The sequence below is a fragment of the Pempheris klunzingeri genome, chromosome 13, assembly GCF_042242105.1.
Source record: "Pempheris klunzingeri isolate RE-2024b chromosome 13, fPemKlu1.hap1, whole genome shotgun sequence".
NCBI lineage: Eukaryota > Metazoa > Chordata > Actinopteri > Acropomatiformes > Pempheridae > Pempheris > Pempheris klunzingeri.
In genome coordinates this window covers 25,160,842-25,186,369 of record NC_092024.1, presented here as the reverse complement: position 1 = coordinate 25,186,369, position 25,528 = coordinate 25,160,842, and the positions used below count along the sequence as shown (strand labels likewise).

At 47.9% G+C, this 25,528-nt stretch overlaps 1 protein-coding gene across 1 annotated transcript in view; it reads left to right on the top strand.

Annotated features, from left to right (window-relative positions):
* Window positions 1–25,528, top strand: part of mdga2a (MAM domain containing glycosylphosphatidylinositol anchor 2a) — a 73,919-nt gene that overhangs the window by 10,597 nt on the left and 37,794 nt on the right. Inside the window, exons 2-5 of the mRNA XM_070842655.1 lie at window positions 12,038–12,177; window positions 19,264–19,438; window positions 20,692–20,888; window positions 23,703–23,835. Of these exons, the coding sequence (XP_070698756.1) occupies window positions 12,038–12,177; window positions 19,264–19,438; window positions 20,692–20,888; window positions 23,703–23,835 (645 nt within the window). The remainder of the gene's footprint in view (window positions 1–12,037; window positions 12,178–19,263; window positions 19,439–20,691; window positions 20,889–23,702; window positions 23,836–25,528) is intronic.

Here is a 25,528-nt window from a genome sequence, read left to right as displayed (position 1 = left end):
TAACTGGAGCTAATGTTTGTGCTAACTGGGGCTAACGTTTGTGCTAACTGGGGCTAACGTTTGTGCTAACTGGAGCTAAGGCTTGTGCTAACTGGGGCAATGTTTGTGCTAACTGGGGCTAACGTTTGTGCTAACTGGAGCTAAGGCTTGTGCTAACTGGGGCTAATGTTTGTGCTAACTGGGGCTAATGTTTGTGCTAACTGGGGCTAACGTTTGTGCTAACTGGGGCTAATGTTTGTGCTAACTGGAGCTAAGGCTTGTGCTAACTGGGGCTAATGTTTGTGCTAACTGGGGCTAATGTTTGTGCTAACTGGGGCTAATGTTTGTGCTAACTGGAGCTAAGGCTTGTGCTAACTGGGGCTTATGTTTGTGCTAACTGGGGCTAATGTTTGTGTTACCATCAAAGTAAAGTCCAACCTAAAGTTAGAATCAGTGACAGACATGTTCGGAGTCTGGAAACACACCTTTAGTCTTGGAGTTTTCATCGGTTCTACGTCGCTAAATATTCTGATCCTCTGATTGGACTGAAAATCCAGCAGGATTTGGCACTTGGCGGGTGTGTGTTTGGCAGTGTGGCCTGAGTGTGTGTGTGATGAGGAGCTGTGAGCGGCTGCAGCCATAAATCTGCATATTTCCCTCCTCTGACGGAATCATTATCTCTGCATATTTGACCTGCTCTCACTTTACCTTCTCTGGGAAATTGGGATTAATTATAATTGTTTTTTAATTACCCCGTCTCCACCAGCTGTGCGGCGTCTCCTCGCAGACAGGAAACGCCGCTCGTGCCGCCATTGTCCTCCCCCCCCCTCCACCCACGCCTGCTGCCAGTGTGTTGTGGTGTTTATGGAGCCATTAGCTGTGGGTTTACTGTGTTAATAAGTGTTAATGTGCGGTAATGAGGACGGAGCGCGGCAGATTACTGGGAGCACCGCTGGACCGCCTCCTGCTTCCTGTCGGCCGGCTGCTCGACGGGAGGAGGAGGACGAGGAGGAGGAAGAGCTCCACTAACAATATCAAACACAATATGAGCTGCAGATACAGGAGGAGACGAGCTTTCAGTCAGCATCCGTGGTCATCCTCATCTCCAACATCTCAGCATGGTTTTCACTTAGGCAGGCCTGGAATGAACTCCTTCCTGTTCAGAGCATCACACTGACTTTCTAAATCTGCTCATGACAGAATCCAGTCAGGAGTCTTACCGGTATAACCAGCCTAAAGGGAGAGGACAGGGACAGCGCCGTGGAAACGGATAGTTCAAAAAAATCAGTACCTGCTTCAAAGCCTCCAGCCTCCTTTGACAAAAACAGTAATTCTATCTCACAGAAAACAGGAGTTTCTGGACAACAGCTGCCTCGGTTGTCAAACTGTCATGTTAGTGTGGATCTGAAGTAACACTTTAAAACCTGTGAGCTAAAATCCCTGTTTTTGTCAATGGAGTCTGGTGTCGATGTAATGGATCCGTTCGACCGTGCAAACTGACCTCAGAACAGCCACACTGTCCATTATTCACACTCAGTGTACAGAGCTGTTAACATGCTGATGTTAGCATTCAGCTCAGAGTCTGTGCCCCCCCCCCTCAGCCTGTGTGTTCGTCCTGCTCTGGGTGTGTTTGTTTCGCCCATTCCTGTGGGGCGGAGGTGGAGACGGCAGAGTGAAGCTTCACGGCTCGGTGAGCGTCTCCCTTCGTCCACCGGCCAGAGTGACGGGTGCTTTTCTCTCCCACTAAACATTCAGGGGGAGGAATTAATCGACGTGTCTGTTCAGATTTACTGTGGATCCTCCGGCCGGCCCGACCGGTGGAGGAGAAGTAACAGCTCTGACAGGAGGAGGCGAGGAAGACTCTGACTGAGAGGGAGGAAGAACAAAGTTTTTATTGTTTGTCTGATGGAATGAACGATCCCAGAGGAAACATTGCTCTTTGGTAGCTGAGAGGAAGGGCAGCGATGATGATGAGGAGGTTTCTGGTCTTTTAGGCATGTGACTCTTTAAAAGGAGCCCAAGAGAGGAGGAGATAAGAGGGGAGGGAGTGAGGGAGGAGGTCCACGGTGGTCCTTGTGAATGTCCGAATCTCTGGATCTGACCGGTAAATCTCCTCCCAGTGCATGCTGGGAGCTGGCAGGAAGGTGGAGGTGAGATAAATATGGCCGCCGGAGTGTGGAGGACGAGTGTGAGTGTGTTTGTTTGGCTGTTATTAACACAGAGGAGGTTTACGTCTTCTGACTCATCACACTGCCTCAGAAATACATCCAGTGTGTGTGTGTGTGTGTGTGTGTGTGTGTGTGTGTGTGTGTGCGTGTGTGTGATTCATGGAGGACATGATTAGTCGTGTGAGTCAGATGAGGAAACTGTACGTCCTGCAGCGGAGAGAAGAAGAAGAGAAAACCTCTGAAATCTGAGAGTTAATCAGAACGACGTGCAGACAGGAAGTCTTGATGTTTACCGCCGGCGTCGCCGCCATAACCAGCGGGACACTGCTGCAGAAGTACCAACACCAAAATATGAAAACACTTCAATAAGTCCTGCAAGTAGGAAGTAAATATATAATAATGTGAGATGAGAGCTTCGCTCCCCTGCTGCCTGCTGCACTGATTCAGGGTTCACTTTTTTAGGGGCAGCAAGAAAATGTATTTTAGCCTCCACAGCTCCAAAGCCACCAGACTCCACTGACAAAAACAGTAATTTTACCTCACAGAAAACCGGAGTTACTGTTCAACTGATACCTCTGTAGTTGAACTATCATGTTAGTGTGGATCTGACCTGAAGTCTCACAGTAACACAGACACACTGACTGATGGAGGCAGCAGAGCAGCTCCTGTGGTCTGTGAGCTAAAATCACTGTTTTAGTGAATGGAGTCTGGTGGTGATATAACGGCTGAAAAGGGCCGTCTGACTGCTAGATGTTTTTAGGAGGGCCCTTTTTTAGTTGTCTTCTGTGTGGAAATAGTCGTCCTCACTGCCAGTGCAGGTGTTTTGTCTGCTTAACGCCATGTGAACATGTTAGAATAAGTCTTGATGCTGCTTCTGTGGACTGGATAGAACTAAAGCTGACATCGTCTGGTCGGAGGGTCGCTGAGCTTTTATAAGATCTCAGTGTTTGGACAGTCGTCAGGACGAAAACCTTCTTTGTTTGATTAGTTTGGTGGATTGATCGAGCCGCAGTACCGTCACTCACCACTAGAGGAGCACTGCTGCTGGGCTAAAGGAGTGATCCGTGTGAGGGAGGGCAAGAAGAAGAAGTGAGTTCATTTACGTTGGAATAGGAAGGACAGACCTCCTGCTGACTGAAGCTGAGAACAGAAGAATCATCATCATCCTCAGCACGAACGCGAACAGCGTTGAAGATGACGGTGACGTGACGGTGACGTCGTTCGCCGTCACCTTTTACCTTCAAGGGGAGATGGAGAGCTCGTGGTTCGACTCTGGGAGTCACACACACGATGTGTCCAGTTCAAGTGTCGCAGACGGCGCGTAGAAGCCAGCGAGGCCAACACTGAATCCTCTCACGGAGGAAACTGGAAGACGTCACTGGACCCAGACAGACCAGCCGAGAGCCGGAGGGCCTCTCTCCTCCATCACCCAGCTTTCTACACCCCCTCCCCCACTCCCCCCCCTCACTGACCATGGCTCTCTGAGTGTTCATGTGGCTGATGAAGAGTTTTGTGCTGCAGCAGCAGGAAGTGTTGGTGCCTCATGATGGTGATGAAGATGATGAAGGTGATGAAGATGATGGTGTTGAAGATGATGAAGGTGACGATGGTGATGATGAAGGTGACGATGATGAAGGTGATGAAGATGATGGTGTTGAAGATGATGAAGGTGACGATGGTGATGATGAAGGTGACGATGATGAAGGTGATGAAGATGATGGTGTTGAAGATGATGAAGGTGACAATGATGAAGGTGACGTCCATTCAGCTGGGTGGTGATCTGGAATCTTCTCACTGACCTCTGGAGACTCTTAGTAACCTCGGCACCCTCCCTCAGGACCTGTGGAGCTACTCAAGGACCCCTGGAACCCCAGAGGAACCCCAGAGGAACCCCAGAGGAACCCCAGAACCTCTTTGGGTGCCCTTCTGCCTCCTAAAGAACCTGTGGAACTTTTGAAGGACCTTTAGAACTTGTCCTCAGTAGCACTCTGCTCCTGTGACCTGATGGAGCCTCTTCAGGACCCCTGGATCCTCCCAAAGGATTTAAAGTACTCACTGAAGGATCTCCTAAACCTCCCAGCACGCAGAAAATATATACGTGCTGCAGTTTCTTCCCTGGTCGACCTCGTCAGCACTGAAGCGACCAATCAGAGACAGCGGGCGCAGTGCTGCCTCACAGCGATTGGTCGGCCCTGTTACATATTTAAATGTGACGGCCCGATCGGCCAATCGGAGCCCTCTCGGTCAGCCTTCCTCTGCCTCATTACGTATGCAGAAGGAGCCCCGTGCCGTCAGCCAATCAGGCGTCTGCGGTTATTTTTAGCCGTCCCACTGACTGGGCAGCTTCCTCTGAGAAATCCTGCGCTCCCGAAATAGAGCGAGAGAGCTTACGTAACAGAGAGAGAGAGAGGACGTAGAAATAAAACATGAATAAAACAGTGAAGATAAATCAGACCTGAGATCAGAGGGAACCTGGAGACACACCTGGATCTGGGACAGGAAGTGGTTTCAGTGTTTGGTGTCCGTCTTCTCTCCACTTTGACATGAATAAATGAAAACTCTGATCCCTGAATGAACTCAGACCTGAGCATTAAATCAGGTTTGTAACTTCTGGCTTTTACAAGGTTTTGCTTTTGAGTCTCAGATCAGCTGACACGGGGTCCTCTCTCCATACCTGGTGTCTGAGTGACTGGTAGGTAGTACAAGTGTTGGAACTGGTCCAGTAGATCACCTCAGAGTGTTATTCTAAGTGTGTGACAGCATCATGGAAAGGATCCCTACAGAGAGAGACCTGGAAGATCCTTTTGGTTTAACCACAAACAGCACACACACCAGACTACATTCACTAAAACAGGGATTTTAGAGAACAGGACACAACAGAACAACAGAAACATTTTTGTTATTTTACAGATTATTTTACTCAAACTGTCATGTTAGTTTGGATCTGAATGAACTCTTTAAAACACCAAAGTCACACAGTAACACAAACACACTAACTGATGGAGGCAGCTGCAGACCAGCAGTGAGCTAAAATCACTGTTTTTGTCAATGGAGTCTGGTGTGTCAGAAGAGAGAATTTACATTTCTTCTTTTTCCAACCCTCACTAGAGGTCTGAGGGTTTGGGTTTTTTTTTTATAAAATCCAGTTTCACACACACACACAAAATTAACAACATCACATGCACACTGGATGAGACTGCAGTGAGAGCAGCTCTACTCTGCTGGAGGATGACTCACTGTGTGTCTACATCACACACACACACACACACACACACACACACACAGTGGTTAAATCAGGGCGAGCTCCTGCTGCCCTCCGAGACTCACTGCTCTCACTGCTCTACTGTACAGGCCCGAGGCTAACTGTGTGTGTGTGTGTGTGTGTGTGTGTGTGCAGGGTTTTAAACTGTTTCCTGATTTAAAGGGATGAGAGATTAGCGTTAAAGGGGAGGAAACAGATCCCTGATTTTCACTGCAGGAGGTCAGTGTGTTTGGAAACAGACAGAAACATTCCTTCGTGTTATCTGCCTCAAATCTGACACTCGTTCTTCCCGCAAACAAAAACATGTCACTTTACAGGATTAGTTTGGATCTGACCTGACCCTGTAAAACACAATAACACCGCAGCAGAGCAGCAGCTCCTGTGTGCCGTGAGCTAAAATCACTGCTTTTGTCAATGGAGTCTGGTGCGTTTGACCCAGCAGTCAGTGTGCAAATAGGGCACAGGTGTAAAAACAGCGGAGTTCCACCAAACACAGAGAGGATGAATGAGATTAATAGTATACAGTAGTTTTTCTGCTCTTTAATCTTCCTCAGCGAACGTGTGAACTCACCTGCTGCTCCAGAGCTCAGGTGTCTCTGGTCTGAAGAGCGCAGCAGGTGTGACGTCCTAGCAGGCCAGCGCTGCTTCCTGGTCTCCGTGGGAACGCGGCCGGCGTTTCAGTGAGGAATCGGAGCCTTTAGTGCCGTTTAGCCGTGAACAGAGCAGGTGAGACTGAGGGAGCCAGAGGACGTTTCCACAGGTGCCCCCCCCCCGTTTGACCTGTGACGCTCTGCTCTGTTTGTTTGTTTGTGCTGCAGGTCAGATGAGTCTAAAGCTCCAGTTACTGACCAGGCAGACTGTTTTCATTAACACCCCCATCCTCGCTGCTGTCTGCCTGTCTGTCTGTCTGTCTGCCTGCCTGTCTGTCTGTCTGTCTGTCTGTCTGTCTGTCTGCCTGCCTGCCTGTCTGTCTGTCTGTCTGTCTGTCTGTGACACCTTTACCTGCAGTGTCTAACATAAGCTCTAGAAGTGATTCCTGTGTTTAGTATGTTTGTAATATTAGTTCTCTCATGTTATATGTGAGAAGTTTCACCTGAACAAACTGCTGATCTGTATCTTTACTAAAGTCCATCTTGTCTTCTATCACAGCAGAGCGCTTCAGTGCAGCATTATCAATCAATCAATCAATCAATCTTTATTTATATAGCGCCAATTCACAACAGTGTTACCTCCAGACTGTTTCCAGAAAGAGCAGCTCAGAACAAACTCTTTCATTCAGAGACCAAAGATTCAGGAATTGAACAGGAAGGATTGAAGAATCCCCACAGAGCAGCATCAGATGTTATTATCTGATATTATGAGACCTGATATTGATCTGATATTGACACACATGCTCACCTTGTGACAGCAGAGACCGTCACTCTTACCTGCAGCAGCTCACCTGACGGGACTGGGCTAATTCCTGGTTTAGCAGTGATTGTAAAGACCCTGAGGGGGAAGTGTAATTCCTGACTTTACGAGGGGCTCTGTGTGTGTGTGTGTGTGTGTGTGTGTGTGTGTGTGTGTGTGTGTGTGTGTGTGTGTGTGTGAGAGTGTGTGTGAGTGTGTGTGTGTGTGTGTGTTGTACGTTTTGTATGCTGCACCTTGTACTGTGGGGATCAGCCGCTCTGCCGGGTTCAGGCAGGATTCATCTCTTATTAGGACGTGAGCAGTTTGTGGCGCTGCAGAGAGCGCAGGGATTAGACTAATACCTGGTTTTAGTGGGGAAATGGAAAATACCTGAGCCAGAACAGGAACAGAGGATGGAGGGATGAGAGCTGAATGCTGATGGAAACCTCAGCGCCTTCTCCTTGTTCACTGTTGTAATGTTCAGCACAGCTTGTAAACTTAGTGACATTTTAGGTTTTAACACAACCCCCCCCCGAGAAACTAAACTTTATCTGGTCAGAGATAAATAAAGTTTACATCCTGTTTGAATGAATCACACACGATGTTTGACTTCCTGTCTGACCTCCTCACTTCCTGTCTGACTTCCTGTTTGACTTCCTGTCTGACCTCCTCACTTCCTGTCTGACTTCCTGTTTGACTTCCTGTCTGACCTCCTCACTTCCTGTCTGACTTCCTGTTTGACTTCCTCAATTCCTGTCTGACCTCCTCACTTCCTGTCTGACTTCCTGTTTGACTTCCTGTTTGACTTCCTCACTTCCTGTCTGACTTCCTGTTTGACTTCCTCAATTCCTGTCTGACCTCCTCACTTCCTGTCTGACTTCCTGTCTCACTTCCTGTCTGTGGCTCTCAGCCTGGTGACTGTGAAAATCCGCCATCAGACAGTCGACTCACCCAGACGTGTCGTGGCGGCGCTAAAGCTGCTGTGAGTGTGTTTGGTACCAGGATGTGGTCCAGCAGCAGGTAGAGGGTCTGATCCTTCATCAGAGGACCAGGAGTCTGTGAACCTTCATCAGAGGACCAGGAGTCTGTGATCCTCCATCAGAGGACCAGGAGTCTGTGATCCTTCATCAGAGGACCAGGAGTCTGTGATCCTTCATCAGGGGACCAGGAGTCTGTGATCCTCCATCAGAGGACCAGGAGTCTGTGATCCTTCCTCAGAGGACCAGGGGTCTGTGATCCTTCCTCAGAGGACCAGGAGTCTGGGATCCTTCCTCAGAGGACCAGGAGTCTGTGATCCTTCCTCAGAGGACCAGGAGTCTGTGATCCTTCCTCAGAGGACCAGGAGTCTGTGATCCTCCATCAGAGGACCAGGAGTCTGTGATCCTTCCTCAGAGGACCAGGGGTCTGTGATCCTCCATCAGAGGACCAGGAGTCTGTGATCCTTCATCAGAGGACCAGGAGTCTGTGATCCTTCCTCAGAGGACCAGGAGTCTGTGATCCTCCATCAGAGGACCAGGAGTCTGTGATCCTTCCTCAGAGGACCAGGGGTCTGTGATCCTTCCTCAGAGGACCAGGAGTCTGGGATCCTTCCTCAGAGGACCAGGAGTCTGTGATCCTTCCTCAGAGGACCAGGAGTCTGTGATCACACACAGCAGCTCAGAGAACAGTAGGGACGTTAGCACGGGGACGTAGCAGCGTTAGCTCGCTAGCTAGCAGCTCTGACACCAGACTGAATGGTTCTTTACCGTCTTCACCACAAACGGACTAATCTGACTTCACCTCCCTGTTGTGTCCTGGTTCTAGTGGGTGTTTGCTGCTGCCTCTGATTGAAGTGCATGCTGGGAAGGAATCAGAGTGTGTGTGTGTGTGTGTTTTGGGGTTTGATGACATCAGCAGGAAACATTAGCAGAGTCATCAGAGGACGAAGAGACAAAAAACCCAGAATCTAAAAATAGAAAAGAAAAAGTAGGACGACCAGATCATCCACCCCCCCTGCTCTTCCTCCTCCTCCTCCTCCTCCTCCTTCTCCTCCTCCTTCCTCCCCTCCCCTCATGTGTTTTACTTCACATTGACCTGTCATGACTTCCTGGTCACATGTTCAGGGCACTCAGAGGTCAAACAGCGGCCATCTTGTCCTGTTGAGGACATTTTCTCCAGGTGTTGTTGAGGCAGCGTCCAGGTGATCACAGTCCTGCTAAATCGAGCTCCGTCCTGGTGGTTTGGATCGGTACAGCTGCTGCTGATGCTCCGCGGCGTGGACGGTGACTTTAGCACAGAATGTGGCGCTGAGAGGAGGAGGAGGAGGAGGAGGAGGAGGAGGAGGAAACGGCCTATATGCAGATTCTCAGTGATGGTTTGCCAGGTGACGTACAGACAGACGGCGCTGGTTTTAACGCCGTTTGACGAGTCGTAAGCGCCACCCAGGACGGCGCTGAAACCCACGTGGGAGGAGGCACAGTTGGCCTGAGATGACAGAGACAGAGATCAGCGCTGTCAGTATCAGTTTGGGCGTCAGGAGATCAGCAGGATTCTTAATGATTATTCAGTGAAAACGGCGGAGTGAATAATCGCTGGTGGAAATAATGAGCTGTGGGCAGATTTACAGCTCACCGCTGAATTAGAGGCATTTAGGCGCTAAGCTGCACACACACACCCACAAGTCAGAGTCAGAGCACTGTATCTCACAGACGCAGGCAGGCCAGGCCAAAATAGAGGCGAAGTGTAAAAATAAAAAGCGGGTGGTGCAACATGCAGGATGCCTCGCAGCTGCTGACACAGAAACTCAGATTAAGTGCGCCGCTCGCTAACAGCTCCTCACACCTGATGAGGGTTAGTGGTCCGGTCTGCAGCCCGTCTGCTCCGCCCAACGCCGACAAACCTCCTGTCAATTAAAAATTAATTTCCTGCCGACCTTCTCCCCTCTGCTGTTCACTTATAATTTCACAACTTTAATTAGCTGAACTGGTTCAGACAGACTGTGTTTGGCCTCAAATCTGACCTGAAGTTCTTGGTGGTTTTCGTCTGGAAGCTCACGGATCAGCTGCACGCTGATGAGCTGAACTCAGGGGGAACTGGGGGGGGGGGCTGAAGGCAGTGAGTTAGAAAACTGTGATAGAGATCAGCTCATCTGCAGTGTGGCACCAAGCAGCCACCAGCAGCAGGTTCAACGCACCGCAGAGGGACGTTTGGTTGACTGCAAACAGCTTCAAGCACCACGAGACAAACTCAGCCGACCACACAGACCAGCTGACAGCATCAATATTACATTACTGTGAAGGAGTGGTGTTCAGTGTATCTCCGTCCTCCTCACAGCTCCATCTCCCATCAGGAGAGTTTCTCCTGCTCATCTTTCTGCTCACATTCAGCTGGTTTGGTCGTTAAACTGATCAAACAGGCCGCGTTTCTTCTTCTGCTGCTGCTTTAAATGTGTTTCCTACTTTGTTGTGCTGACAGCATGACAAGACGCCTCTGCTGGGATTTGAAGGGTTAACCAGAGCGGACACCATAATGAACTCAGTTTTTAAAAGGCCAACGAGGTGGTGCATTATGGGAAGTTTTAATGAATAATATCTTGGTTTTTCTTTCTCGGCCAGTATAACAAAACATTTAAAAAAGGGAACACAAACTCTGCAGCTACGTACACACATCTATATACACATTATATATTCTGACAAACATAACTAAAGAACGATCCGTCGTCTTCGTGGTCAAACCTCCGGGGGACTTGGTGACATTTTTACTGCACTTATTAAACTTTAAACTTCCTGTATTTATTCCTCCATCGTGTTTGTTTCTCAGGACCGAACTTTGAGTCTGTGAAATGTCAGAAAGGTTGTAAAAAAAGCCGTTAGCGCCCAGAGGACGCCGTTCTTTACTGCTGTTTTCAGGGACTCGAACACCACGCCGCCTCCTCGCCGCGTGGTTCCCATGACGACAGGTAGAGAAGATGCTGCGGGCTGTAGCGTCTGTTCGGAGGCTAACGGCTCCCCGACAGCCGGTTGACACGCAGGTTTCCAGCTCGCAGTAAAACATGAAGCAGCTGCTCCTCTGAGCTCATTCAGACAATAAAACACTGGATCCGATTTTATTTTCATGTCAGACGTTTTCTCTGCTGCAGATGAAGACGACGAGTCTCTGGATGAAATCAGTTTTAGTCGGAGGCGAAGTGCGTGGGGGAGGATCAGAGCTGCTGCTGCTGCTCAGAGGTTTTAAGTTTGTTTTGTAGAAAGACGAGAATGTGCAGAGAAAGTTGCACAACAGAGAAACTGATGTGATGAAACACGAAACTGTTAAACTGGAGAAAAGAAGACAAATATAAATGTTAGAGAAATCAACTGAGACTGTAAAGCAGCTGGAGGGCTTTTACTGTGAAGGAACTCGAGGCTTTTATTGTGAAGGAGCTGGAGGGCTTTTATTGTGAAAGGACCTGTGTTCCAGATGTAGTCCAGGTGTGTTCCAGCTGTAGTCCAGATGTGTTCCAGATGTAGTCCAGGTGTGTTCCAGCTGTAGTCCAGGTGTGTTCCAGATGTAGTCCAGATGTGTTCCAGATGTAGTCCAGGTGTGTTCTAGATGTAGTCCAGGTGTGTTCCAGATGTAGTCCAGGTGTGTTCCAGATGTAGTCCAGATGTGTTCCAGATGTAGTCCAGGTGTGTTCTAGATGTAGTCCAGATGTGTTCCAGCTGTAGTCCAGGTGTGTTCCAGCTGTAGTCCAGGTGTGTTCTAGATGTAGTCCAGGTGTGTTCCAGCTGTAGTCCAGGTGTGTTCTAGATGTAGTCCAGGTGTGTTCCAGCTGTAGTCCAGGTGTGTTCTAGATGTAGTCCAGGTGTGTTCCAGCTGTAGTCCAGGTGTGTTCTAGATGTAGTCCAGGTGTGTTCAAGCTGTAGTCCAGGTGTGTCCTAGATGTAGTCCAGGTGTGTTCCAGCTGTAGTCCAGATGTAGTCCAGCTGTAGTCCAGATGTAGTCCAGCTGTAGTCCAGGTGTGTTCCAGCTGTAGTCCAGATGTAGTCCAGCTGTAGTCCAGATGTAGTCCAGCTGTAGTCCAGATGTAGTCCAGATGTAGTCCAGATGTAGTCCAGCTGTAGTCCAGGTGTATTCCAGGTGTTTTATGAACAAAGACAAACAGATTTAAGTGTTGTCCATCATGCCGTCACAGTCAGTGTTTGAGAACTGAGGGGAAACAGGTGAACAGGTGTGATCATGTTGTGTTAACCATCTTACCTGTGGTCTCTTTGCTCCACAGCGCCCCCCACGGTGCGGATCGTGCACTCGGGTCAGACCTGTAATGTGGAGGAGGAGCGCTACAGCGAGCGAGTTTACACCATCAGGGAGGGGGAGACACTGGAGCTGCAGTGTCTGGTGACAGGACACCCCCGACCACAGGTAACAACACACTGGGAACACTGGGAACAATAAGAACACTGGGAACACTGGGAACAATAAGAACACTGGGAACACTGGGAACAATAAGAACACTGGGAACACTGGGAACAATAAGAACACTGGGAACAAAAGAACACTGGGAACACTGGGAACAATAAGAACACTGGGAACACTGGGAACAATAAGAACACTGGGAACACTGGGAACAATAAGAACACTGGGAACAGTAAGAACACTGGGAACACTGGGAACAATAAGAACACTGGGAACAAAAGAACACTGGGAACAATAAGAACACTGGGAACAATAAGAACACTGGGAACAAAAGAACACTGGGAACAATAAGAACACTGGGAACACTGGGAGCAGTGGGAGAGCTGCACCAGTAAACTGAGTTAGCGTTAGCATTAGTGTTTGATTGGATGCTATCAGTCAGCTGGTTATACTGGTGATGAAGGCTACACTGATTTACACTGCTTGTTCTGTCACACACTCTCACACACACTCTCACACACTCTCACACACTCACACACACTCTCACACACACTCTCACACACTCTCACACACTCTCACACACACACACACACACTCACACACTCTCACACACACACACACACACACACACACACACACACACACACACTCACACACACACACTCTCACACACACTCACACTCACACACACACTCACACACACACACTCTGCAGAGCACATACAGTAAAAACCTCCCATCAGCCCCGGCGGCAGGCTGCCAGATCTCCCGCCGCGCTGAGCTGCTGCGACGCCTCTGTGATTCATAAAAGAGAACAATCACACAGAGAGGAACAGGAGAAGAAGAAGGAACCCTGGAGGACCAGTGGAGCCGCCGCCGTCTGGAAACGAAGAAGAAGAGACATTAACTGTGAGCGATGAAGAGGAGCGATGAAGAGGAGCGATGAAGAGGAGCGATGAAGAGGAGCCAGACCGAGCTGCTAAACCATCATTTATTCAGATAAGAATGATTCACAGTGGAAACTAAAGTAAACACGTCATTTATATTTTAATACAATGAAGAAGAAGAATCAGTGACACTCAGTCCTCCAGTCCTCCTCCTCTTCTTCTACACTATAACAAACAAACCAGTGGTGACAGCAGCTCAGTGGCTGCTTGACTGGTTGGTTGGTTGATTTACTGGTTGACTAGTTGGTTGATTGATTGACTGGCTGGTTGAGTGGTTGGTTGGTTGACTAGTTGGTTGGTTGATTGACTGGTTGGTTGGCTGGTTGGTTGGTTGGTTGACTAGTTGATTGGTTGGTTGACTAGTTGGTTGATTGACTGGTTGGTTGACTAGTTGGTTGGTAGACAAGTTGGTTGGTTGGTTGACTAGTTGACTGGTTGGTTGACTAGTTGGTTGGTTGACTAGTTGACTGGTTGGTAGACAAGTTGGTTGATTGGCTGATTTGTTGGTTGGTTGACTAGTTGGTTGACTGGTTGGTTGGTTGGTTGATTAGTTGGTTGGTTGACTGGTTGGTTGGTTGACTAGTTGGTTGACTAGTAGGTTGACTAGTTGACTGGTTGGTTTCTTCCTCCTCTTGTCTGATTGTCTGAAACGTGTTAAACTTCACCTCCATATGGAAACCTGCTGCTGGTGGGGGGATAAGACTTCATCATCTTCATCATCATCATCTTCATCATCATTGTGGCTTAATGACATCATCAGCACTAATCAATAATCAGGTCAGATCAGCTGTTTAATCAGCATCTCTCATCTCTGTTCTCCCTCCCTCTGCCGCTCTTCATCCTCTCATCACATTATCCCTCTTCATCACTCCTCCTCTTCGTCACTCCTCTTCCTCTCTCTCTTATTTCTTCTTCTGTCAGTCTGTTGGGGCTAAAAATAGAACAGCTGCTGGCACCCAGTCACACACACACACACACACACACACACACACACAGTAAAACACACACACACAGTAAAACACACAATAACACACACACACACACACACACACACACACACAGTAAAACACACAATAACACACACACACAGTAAAACACACAATAACACACACACACACACAATATCACACACACACACACACACACACACACAGTAAAACACACAATAACACACACACAGACACAATAACACACACACACACACACAGTAAAACACACAATAACACACACACACACACACACACACACACACACAGTAAAACACACACACACACAAACACACACACACACAATAACACACATAAACACACACACACACACAATAACACACACATACACACACACACACAAACACACACACACACAATAACACACACATACACACACACACACAAACACACACACACAATAACACACACACAGACACAATAACACACACACACACACACAATAACACACACACACACACACACACACACACACACACACAATAACACACACACACACACACACAAACACACACCCACACAATAACACACAATAACACACACACACACACACACACACACACACACAATAACACACACACACACACACACACACACACACACACAATAACACACACACACACACACACACACACACACACAGTAAAACACTTTCCTGTCTCTGCGTCACTGCAGACTTCAGCTTCTTCTTCCTCCCTCTTCCTCTCCTATCGGCTCCTCTTCTTCTTCTTCTCCTTTAAAGTGACGGTCTTTTTGTCTTTAAAGGGCGGTTCTGGTGTTTTCAGCGCTGTGGGACTCTGAGGCTCAGACTCTGTTTCCACTTTACCTGAAAGCGTTTGCAGCTTTAGCTCACAGGAACAGGAACAAACGTCTTAGTAGATGGTTTGATGTCTCGAGGACAGAATTACTGGACTTTCTCCGGAAAATGGAAAACGATTTTTGTTGTAATAAACTGATGATAATGTGATCACCAGGGTTAAAACCAAAGTCCCACAGTAACACACACACTGACTGATGGAGCAGCAGCTCTAAAATCCCTGTTTTAGTGAATGTAGTCTGGTGTGTGTGCTGTTTGTGGTTAAACCAAAAGGATCTTCCAGGTCTCTCTCTGTAGGGATCCTTTCCATGATGCTGTCACACACTTAGAATAACACTCTGAGCCTGTCAGTGGATCAAACAAGCTCTTTTAGTGGACCTAGTTTTGGGCTCTACCTGATCTGATCTCTTTGTGTGTTTGTGTGAGTCTCTCTCTCTCTCTCTCTCTCTCTCTCTCCGTTCGTCTCTTTCATCTCTACCTGGAGCATTTAAACCTCATTAACACCAGCAGCTGTGTTCACTGTCACTGGAGCTGCAGGTGTGAATGAGTTGTGAATGAGTGAGGAGGCGTTCAGAGCTTCTCCTGTTGAAGCTCCACACACTTACAAATGTTTCTCCACTGAGACCCGGTGATCACTAGAGTGTCTGTGATGGCTGATGAGTCGCTGCTGAAGTAGTTTGTAATAATTGAAGAGAAACCCTTCAAGACCTTCAGCTTCCCTCTGATGTGATGATGATGATGATGATGATGATGAGCATGTCTATAGTGTGTGTGTGTGTGTGTGTTAGTTAGTCAGTGTGTTAGTGTGTAGTGGAGGTCTATAGTGTGTGTGTGTGCTAGTTAGTCAGTGTGTCAGTGTGTAGTGGAGGTCTATAGTGTGTGTGTGCTAGTTAGTCAGTGTGTCAGTGTGTAGTGGAGGTCTATAGTGTGTGTGTGTTAGTTAGTCAGTGTGTCAGTGTGTAGTGGAGGTCTATAGTGTGTGTGTGCTAGTTAGTCAGTGTGTCAGTGTGTAGTGGAGGTCTATAGTGTGTGTGTGTGTTAGTTAGTCAGTGTGTCAGTGTGTAGTGGAGGTCTATAGTGTGTGTGTGCTAGTTAGTCAGTGTGTCAGTGTGTAGTGGAGGTCTATAGTGTGTGTGTGCTAGTTAGTCAGTGTGTCAGTGTGTAGTGGAGGTCTATAGTGTGTGTGTGCTAGTTAGTCAGTGTGTCAGTGTGTAGTGGAGGTCTATAGTGTGTGTGTGCTAGTTAGTCAGTGTGTCAGTGTGTAGTGGAGGTCTATAGTGTGTGTGTGTGCTAGTTAGTCAGTGTGTAGTGGAGGTCTATAGTGTGTGTGTGTGCTAGTTAGTCAGTGTGTCAGTGTGTAGTGGAGGTCTATAGTGTGTGTGTGTGCTAGTTAGTCAGTGTGTCAGTGTGTAGTGGAGGTCTATAGTGTGTGTGTGTGTGTGTTAGTTAGTCAGTGTGTAGTGGAGGTCTATAGTGTGTGTGTGCTAGTTAGTCAGTGTGTCAGTGTGTAGTGGAGGTCTATAGTGTGTGTGTGCTAGTTAGTCAGTGTGTCAGTGTGTAGTGGAGGTCTATAGTGTGTGTGTGTGTGTGTTAGTTAGTCAGTGTGTTAGTGTGTAGTGGAGGTCTATAGTGTGTGTGTGTGTGCTAGTTAGTCAGTGTGTCAGTGTGTAGTGGAGGTCTATAGTGTGTGTGTGTGTGTGCTAGTTAGTCAGTGTGTCAGTGTGTAGTGGAGGTCTATAGTGTGTGTGTGTGTTAGTTAGTCAGTGTGTCAGTGTGTAGTGGAGGTCTATAGTGTGTGTGTGTGTTAGTTAGTCAGTGTGTCAGTGTGTAGTGGAGGTCTATAGTGTGTGTGTGTGTGTTAGTTAGTCAGTGTGTTAGTGTGTAGTGGAGGTCTATAGTGTGTGTGTGTGTGTTAGTTAGTCAGTGTGTCAGTGTGTAGTGGAGGTCTATAGTGTGTGTGTGTGTGTTAGTTAGTCAGTGTGTCAGTGTGTAGTGGAGGTCTATAGTGTGTGTGTGCTAGTTAGTCAGTGTGTTAGTGTGTAGTGGAGGTCTATAGTGTGTGTGTGTGTGTGCTAGTTAGTCAGTGTGTCAGTGTGTAGTGGAGGTCTATAGTGTGTGTGTGTGTGTTAGTTAGTCAGTGTGTCAGTGTGTAGTGGAGGTCTATAGTGTGTGTGTGTGTTAGTTAGTCAGTGTGTCAGTGTGTAGTGGAGGTCTATAGTGTGTGTGTGTGTGTTAGTTAGTCAGTGTGTTAGTGTGTAGTGGAGGTCTATAGTGTGTGTGTGTGTGTGCTAGTTAGTCAGTGTGTTAGTGTGTAGTGGAGGTCTATAGTGTGTGTGTGTTAGTTAGTCAGTGTGTCAGTGTGTAGTGGAGGTCTATAGTGTGTGTGTGTGTTAGTTAGTCAGTGTGTCAGTGTGTAGTGGAGGTCTATAGTGTGTGTGTGTGTTAGTTAGTCAGTGTGTCAGTGTGTAGTGGAGGTCTATAGTGTGTGTGTGTTAGTTAGTCAGTGTGTCAGTGTGTAGTGGAGGTCTATAGTGTGTGTGTGTGTGTTAGTTAGTCAGTGTGTCAGTGTGTAGTGGAGGTCTATAGTGTGTGTGTGTGTTAGTTAGTCAGTGTGTTAGTGTGTAGTGGAGGTCTATAGTGTGTGTGTGTGTTAGTTAGTCAGTGTGTCAGTGTGTAGTGGAGGTCTATAGTGTTCCTGTTGTTCTGGATCAACATGTTCTCTGTCTTTCTTTAGTCTCCTCTGATGAACAACATGTCTGAAGTCTTTTCTCACTCATTCTGCTTCACTGACTTCTGGAACCTTCTAGCTGAGGTTGGACACATTTTAGGGACATGAAGAAGAAGAAGGTCCTCCAAGACATGACGTCACCAGAAGAAGAAGCAGCAGCGAGGACGCAGACGCAGTGTTCAGATCTCTGAGGTCAGAGGTTAATGTACTCAGAGGCGATGATACTTCAGCGCTGCAGTAACATCAGCACACTGTCACTGCTCTTGTTGAGGCGGCGTGTTAATTAGACGCTGTGCGGCGTGCGAGTCGTCACACTGATCCAGGATCTGGGCACTGAGGGTATTTTTAGCTCATTAATCGTCAGTTCGCTGGTTTGAGGCTGTTAAACGTCTGTCTGCAGCACAAATGGATAAAAAGTCCGCCTCACTCCAGCTGGCAGCCGACATGTGGGAGGACTGTACCATGGCGGGGGGGCGGGGGGGTGAAAGAGAAGGAATCAGGGTGGAAAATATGCTGATGGGAGTGGAGCGATGTGGAAAAGTTTCTGGTCCTTCATAAATGAACCCAAACAGAAACATGCACACACGTCGCTTGTTTCTGGTTCATCTTTAACACACTCAGAATATCAGACAGCAGGAAGAGAACAACAACATCTGGAACATCTGGAACATCTGGAACATCTGGAACCATGAAGAATAATCTTTAGAATATGAAAAACATTTACGTCTGTAACAAACACATAAACATCTGTAGCACCGCACACATGTAAGTCACATCTGTGTCTGCCCATAACATCTGTAACATCTGTCAGCAAACCAATCTATAGATTCTGCTGCTGTGGTGATAAAATCTATAATTGGCCAGTAACATGTGACCAGTAACATTTGACCAGTAACATGTGACCAGTAACATGTGACCCATAACATTTGACCAGTAACATGTGACCAGTAACATTTGACCAGTAACATGTGACCAGTAAAATGTGACCAGTAACATGTGACCAGTAACATGTGACCCATAACATTTGACCAGTAACATGTGACCAGTAACATTTGACCAGTAACATGTGACCAGTAACGTGACCAGTAACATGTGACCAGTAACATGTGGACATCAGAACTGTGACTGTCTGTCAGATGATTAACTAGTGATCAGTTTTTAACTAAACTCCCTGTTAGTTTTTCATCTGAGGACGAGAGGGAGGGGTGGGGGGGTGAGGGGGGGTGAGGAGCAGATGGAGAGAGGAGGAGGAGGAGGATGAAGGTGATGGTGATGGAGGAGAGGGACGGACGGAGCAGGTGGGAGGGACGGATGGAAAACTGATCAACAGATGCTGAACGAGGACAAACACACACACACACACACACACAGTTAATCTGCTGCAGGCTAATACAGTCTGGCATCAATTCAGCTTCCATCTAAACTCAAGAGTCCTGTTAGCTACCCCCCCCACACACACACACACACACACACACACACACACACACACACACACACACACACACACACACACACACACACAGTGTTGCTGCAGCAGAACTTTATTCAGAGAGTAATATCAGCATGTATAATAACCCCCCCCCCCACTGTGCAGATTCGTTGGACGAAGACGGCGGGCGGCGCCTCGGACCGTCAGGGCGACTCGTCTGTGCTCAACGAAACTCTGAAGATCGACAGCATCAGCCGCCACCAGGGGGGGCGCTACTACTGCAAGGCTGAGAACGGACTGGGGTCCCCCGCCATCCGGTCCATACGGGTGGACGTGTACTGTAAGAACACACACACACACACACGTGACAAACACTTCATGTCGTCGTCGGGGGAATCCAGTGCAGAAACGTCCTGGGGGTGTTTTTCCGTAACGCCGTCCCTCGTGTGTGTCGCCCTGGAAAGTTTCCTCCAAACTAGCAGAAACTGGAGGGAACAGCTGTGAGCGTCGTTGTGTAACAGCCACGACGTCCTGGGGCGTGTTTCTTACCGGGATCACGGGGACTTAAGTGGTACCTGAACGCATCGCGGCTGAGTGCCTCCTTCAGGGCACGCAGGCTTTTACACAACGTTTCCTCCATCAAACTGCAGGAGGAAACAGAATAAATCATTAACCTGCAGCCCACACAGCAGCACCCGCAGTGCATGATGGGAGTTCCCAGCGGGGGGGGGGGGGGGGGGGGGCAGATTGTTTTGGCCTCTGTTTACGTGCTGCGGCCGGTTTACAGGCCGCGTTGTGTTCAGTGACCAGGTTGGAGTCTGTCGGCGCTCATTAGCAGCCATTAGCGTCTCTGTTGGTGGCGTCTTCATAACTGGACTCATTAACGCGGTGGAGCCTGATTGGTCGGCTGCCGTCAGCTGATCAGGGCGCTCACAGAGTCTCCGGCCAATTAAAAAGCCTCCGGCGCCGCAGTAATTACCCCCGCCACAGGAAAACTGACCCCACTGTTTGACAAACGGTACATTCAGGAGGAAGCACCAGCCGTCCTCTGTGTGTTTGGAGAACAGACAGGAAGTAACGAGCGGCCCGTGGTCACATGACGGCTTCACGTCATAATCAGGCCGCTGCGAGTCACAGACATTGTAGGTCAGGTGGGGCCAAGGGAGGGGGGGCGAATATCTGAGGTTAAAGTCCCAAATTTACGAGAAAAAAACCGGACAGAATACTCGGCGAGCGGTGACGTCTGCGGCGTGACGAGGTCGATCAAACTTCCTCGCCAACTCTTTGACTTCAGCGTCTCAGAGAACATCCAGGTTACTCAGGTTCGTTGTGTTTTCCGTCTCACGAGTTTCTTCAAACGTCACTTGGACTCGAGGATGAACTGGTCAGAATTTGGCGGTCGAAGGTCACTGTGACGTCATGACGTTATCGAACGGAGACCGTGACCATATTTGTCGCGTGGTCGACCTCAGCTCTGGACAGAAGCTGCCGCCCGATTGGCCGGTGGAGGCAAACAGCCGGCAGGCGGTGAATCTGGTGTCTTTGACTCCACCGTGCTCACCTTTCCCTTCACCTCTCTGTTTCCCCCCCCAGACCTGGACGACCCGGTGATAACCGTCCATCAGAGTGTCGGCGAGGCGAAGGAGCAGTTCTACTTTGAGAGGACGGTGTTTCTTCGTTGCGTCGCCAACTCCAACCCGCCAGTCCACTACACGTGGAGGAGAGGCCGCGACGCGCTGACGCAGGGCTCCGACGCCGGCGTGGAGATCTACGAGCCTTTTTTCACACAGGTGAAGAAAACAAACACACCCTCATTTATCAGCCCCCCCGGGGGGCGTAAATACACTGACAGTAACCAACACCACAGTTTGTATCTCCACATCAATACGTGTAGTTTTACAGCTCTGTATGTTCTAACGATGTGTTAGACCGCCGTGCTGCAGGAGCCCCCGCCACCAAGGACGGCCCCCCTAAACTAACCAAAGCTCTGCGATTGGCTGTTTCTTGGGGCAATGCATGATGGGATTTGCAGTTTAAATATCCTGATGATCGTGGCCTCTGATCATCATCCGTTTCTCTTTGACCTCCACGTTGTCGTTGGACTCCACATGTGAGGGTCGACTCCACTCAGCACCACGTTTTATGGCGCGGTGACGCTCAGCTGGTTCTGTCATGAGAACACTGTTGCTATGCAACATGACCAAAGTTAAACCGGTGCTTATAGTTATAGTAACGTTGTTGTAATGACCGTTTGTGGTCATCACCTACAGGTAAAAAGCCGTTACCGTTGGCAACCAGAAGCCAACGAGGCTAAAGCTAGCTAGCGCTCAGGTAACGTCTGTTGGGAATATAAAGAGATAAAGCGACTGAAGACGTTTCTTTCAGAAAAGTGGACCAGACTCTTGTGGTGAACACGGTAAACATGAGGATGTTCTACAGATGTTCCTCATGGTTCCATCCAAGTTGTTCCAGTGACTTCCTGGCTTTGGACCACCTCGCTCGGCCCGTTGCCACGGCAGCCGGCCTCAGAAACGAGGATGGACGTGGACGTTCAGCCGCACATAAACCTGATATTCTAATAATCATAATTATGTAACCAGAATAAACTCTTCAGAGCCGTTTCTAAAACTGTCCTGACAGCACTCCTGAGATTGGAGCTGTTTTTTAAATGTTGGCACCAGGTTTTGTCTCGTCCGCTGCGGGTAACTCCGAGCTTTTGTCTATATTTTTTAGATTGTACAATAGTCCTAATTATCCTCAGCGATCGTCGGGAGGCAGAAACCCGTCGTCATAATCTCCACTTTGTGTCTGAGAGCCACTCTCTCCCAGGAGTCGTGTTGAAGCTCCATCAGCGGAAGTCTTTTTAATCCCGTTTTAACTCTCAGTGTGATTCCTCGGTCAGCTTGATTAACTCGGCGGTGGTCCATCAGCTGTGGCCAAAAATAGTTAAAAAGTGTGTTTTTGGTCCAGTTTTTGCTTCACACAGACGCCCAAACCTGGACATGCTTCTCCATCCTCAGATTTACCTTCACACACGTTTAAAATACCATCAGGTCCTCACGGCCTCTACACAGCCTTAGAATCACAGACATGAGAGCGTCTGTATCGTTTAGAGTTAAGGTGATAATGTGATTTTAACCATCACATGTGGTCTTTACTGCTGTTAAAGACTGGGGTCACTCCCCTGTTTCTACCCATGATCCTCTCTGTCCACATCCTGGTGTGTGAGTGACTGGTAGGTAGTAAAAGTGTTGGAACTGGTCCAGTAGATCACCTCAGCCAGCAGACACCAAACGGGCTGCAATGGCTGCAACGTGATCCTTTGGGACAACTGCACCTGATCACAGTAGGTCCACTAAAAGAGCTTGTTTGATCCACTGACAGGCTCAGAGTGTTATTCTAAGTGTGTGACAGCATCATGGAAAGGATCCCTACAGAGAGAGACCTGGAAGATCCTTTTGGTTTAACCACAAACAGCACACACACCAGACTACATTCACTAAAACAGGGATTTTAGAACAGGACACAGGATATAGTTGGGATTCAAACTAACACGTTACAACATCAGAGTCACACAGTCTTCTGCCTGCAGCTGCTTCAAACCCTCCAGACTCCATTGACAGTCATTTTACCTTGCAGAAGAAAAGTAACACACAGTAACACAAACAGCAGCTCCTGTGTTCTGTGAGCTAAAATCCCTGTTTTAGTGAATGTAGTCTGGTATAACAATCTGAGGCTTCTCCTCCTCCTCCTCCTCCTCCTCCTCCTCCTCCTCCTCCTCCTCCTCCTCCTCCTCCTCCTCATCTTCCTCCTCCTCCTGCTCCTCCTCCTCCTCCTCCTCCTGTGGATTTGTCTTCCTTCCTCCTGCTGGCTGCGGTTCAGATGTAATTTGGAGCAAAGGGAATCCAGCCAATCAGGCGGCCAGTTAGCAGGCCGTGTAATACCGCGGCACAGATAACATTCACGCCAGATTTGAACGCTGTCGACTGTAATGCCCTCAGCGGTGAGCTCGAAAAACTCGTTAACCCCTCCCCCCTCGCTCCTCGTAGGCACTAATGAGGAACTTATCTCCACCACCTCCTCCTCCTCCTCTTCCTCCTCATCATCCGCCAAAAAAATTGGCCGCCATCTTTGCACAAACATCCCATTTAAATGTCATCTAATCTCATCTCATCTGTCCGTGAGGCGGAAGGCAGCGCAGAGGCTGCCAGAGGAGATAAGGGAGATTTGGAGGAGAGGAGGGGGGAGGGGGGGGGAAAGGAGCAGGAGGAGGAACAGAGGGAGGAGGAGGAGGAGCAGGAGGAGGAGGAGGAGGAGGAGGAGGTCATAATTTGAAGTGTCACTGAGAAGAAAGAAAAGACAAACTTAAATAAATAATAATAATAATCATTTCTATTTGCTGAACCAGTGTTTTAATCCTCACTTCTAATTCAATCAGCGGTTCTTTCAGAAACATGAATGATTGTTGTGCTTCATGTCCTCTGATCTTCGCTGCTGATGGTTAAAGTTTGGAGTTTCAGATTCTACATCTGCAGTACTCTGCTGAGGAACCGTGATGTTAACACGTTCACCGTGGTTTTATTGTGTGTGTGTGTGTTTAACAGGGAGAGACCAAGATCTTGAAGCTGAAGAATCTTCGTCCTCAGGATTACGCCGACTACACCTGCATCTCCTCCGTCAGGAACGTGTGTGGCATCGGCGACAAGAGCGCCTACTTCAGTCTGAGCAACAAGACGGGTTAGTTACCATCATCCATTATCTATCCTCTACACTATATCCTAGGTAACGCTCACTTAGTTATCACCCTGTATCCTAGGTAACGCACGTTTAGTTATCACCCTGTATCCTAGGTAACGCTCACTTAGTTATCACCCTGTATCCTAGGTAACGCTCACTTAGTTATCACCCTGTATCCTAGGTAACGCTCACTTAGTTATCACCCCGTATCCTAGGTAACGCTCACTTAGTTATCACCCTGTATCCTAGGTAACGCTCACTTAGTTATCACCCTGTATCCTAGGTAACACTCACTTAGTTATCACCCCGTATCCTAGGTAACGCTCACTTAGTTATCACCCCGTATCCTAGGTAACGCACGTGTAGTTATCAGTGCCGCTGCACCGTGCGTTGTCGCAGCACAATACATCACTGAATGATGTCATCAGCGTCCAGACTGAAGTCTGAACTTTCTGCTGCAGAAAGAATTAAAGTTTTTATTTTCGATCCATTTAAACAGGAACATGCTAACATGCTAACATGCTAACAGCAGCTCCCACGGCGGGGGGGCGGGGCCTGTTTTCATTGGGTTAAAGGCGTCAGTATTTTTATTTCTGTCTGGTTTTGTTGCCACGTGTGGATTCACGCTCGGGTTTATATGAAGTTCTGTGACATCAAATCTTTCTGCTTCCCGTTTTAATCCCGTCTGTTTTAATCTACCTGCGTCTGTGCGGTCACATGACCGTAAACCATAAATAAGTCATGTTCCTCTCCGCGCTCGGACTGCGGCTCTCTGACCTGTACAGTAGATCTCGCCGCTCCGCCCCGGGGGCTGATGGGATTTACATGATGTCAGCTTAACGGAGGTCGACTCGGCTATTTTTATCTCCCTCATTATTATTTCTGCATTTGGCTGCTTTTCTGCAGCTCTCCGTGTGCAGCTGGTGGAGTCGGTCTTTTAGCAGCTTTCTGAGGACGGGAGGCTTTTAAACTGTGACTGCAGCAGGAAGGACGTCACTATGGATTATTTACACATGATGAGATATTTAAAACCCTCTAAGATGTAAAAAATGAGAAAAGTCCCATGATCCTCCTGCAGCACGAGGGCGAGAAACTTTTCATTGTTTTCACAGGTTTTATTCAAATGAACAGAACTTTATTTACACATCATGTAGAGACAGTCTGAGAAACCCTGACAGTCCAAAACTTATTCATTATTGTCACTGATTTTTTATCATTTAATTCAAGTTTTATTTACATATTTTAGTTTCATATTCTCTGTGGTGAAAAAGCTGTTCTGTAATAATGATTAGTGAGATTATGAGGATTTGGACGTTTTAAATAGTTTTTTCATGTTTTATGGATCCTGGTTGTACAAAATAAATGTAAAGAAAGTCGGCAAAAGTTAACCCCTAACAGCCTGAACTCCAGAGGGTTAAATAAGCATCAGATAATTAAATAAAACCAAACTGGTCAGAGAAATAAAAGCTTGAACAAAATGGCATAATTACAGAAACCATATTTGGGAAAGGATCCCTACAGAGATAGACCTGGAAGATCTGCACACACACCAGACTACATTCACAAAAACAGTGATTTCACACAGGAGCTGCTGGTCTGCTGGCTTGATCGGTTAGTTAGTTTGTGTTATTGTGTGACTTTTAAAGGGTTATTTCAGATACAAATGAAATGCAAAAGTCACACAATAGCACAG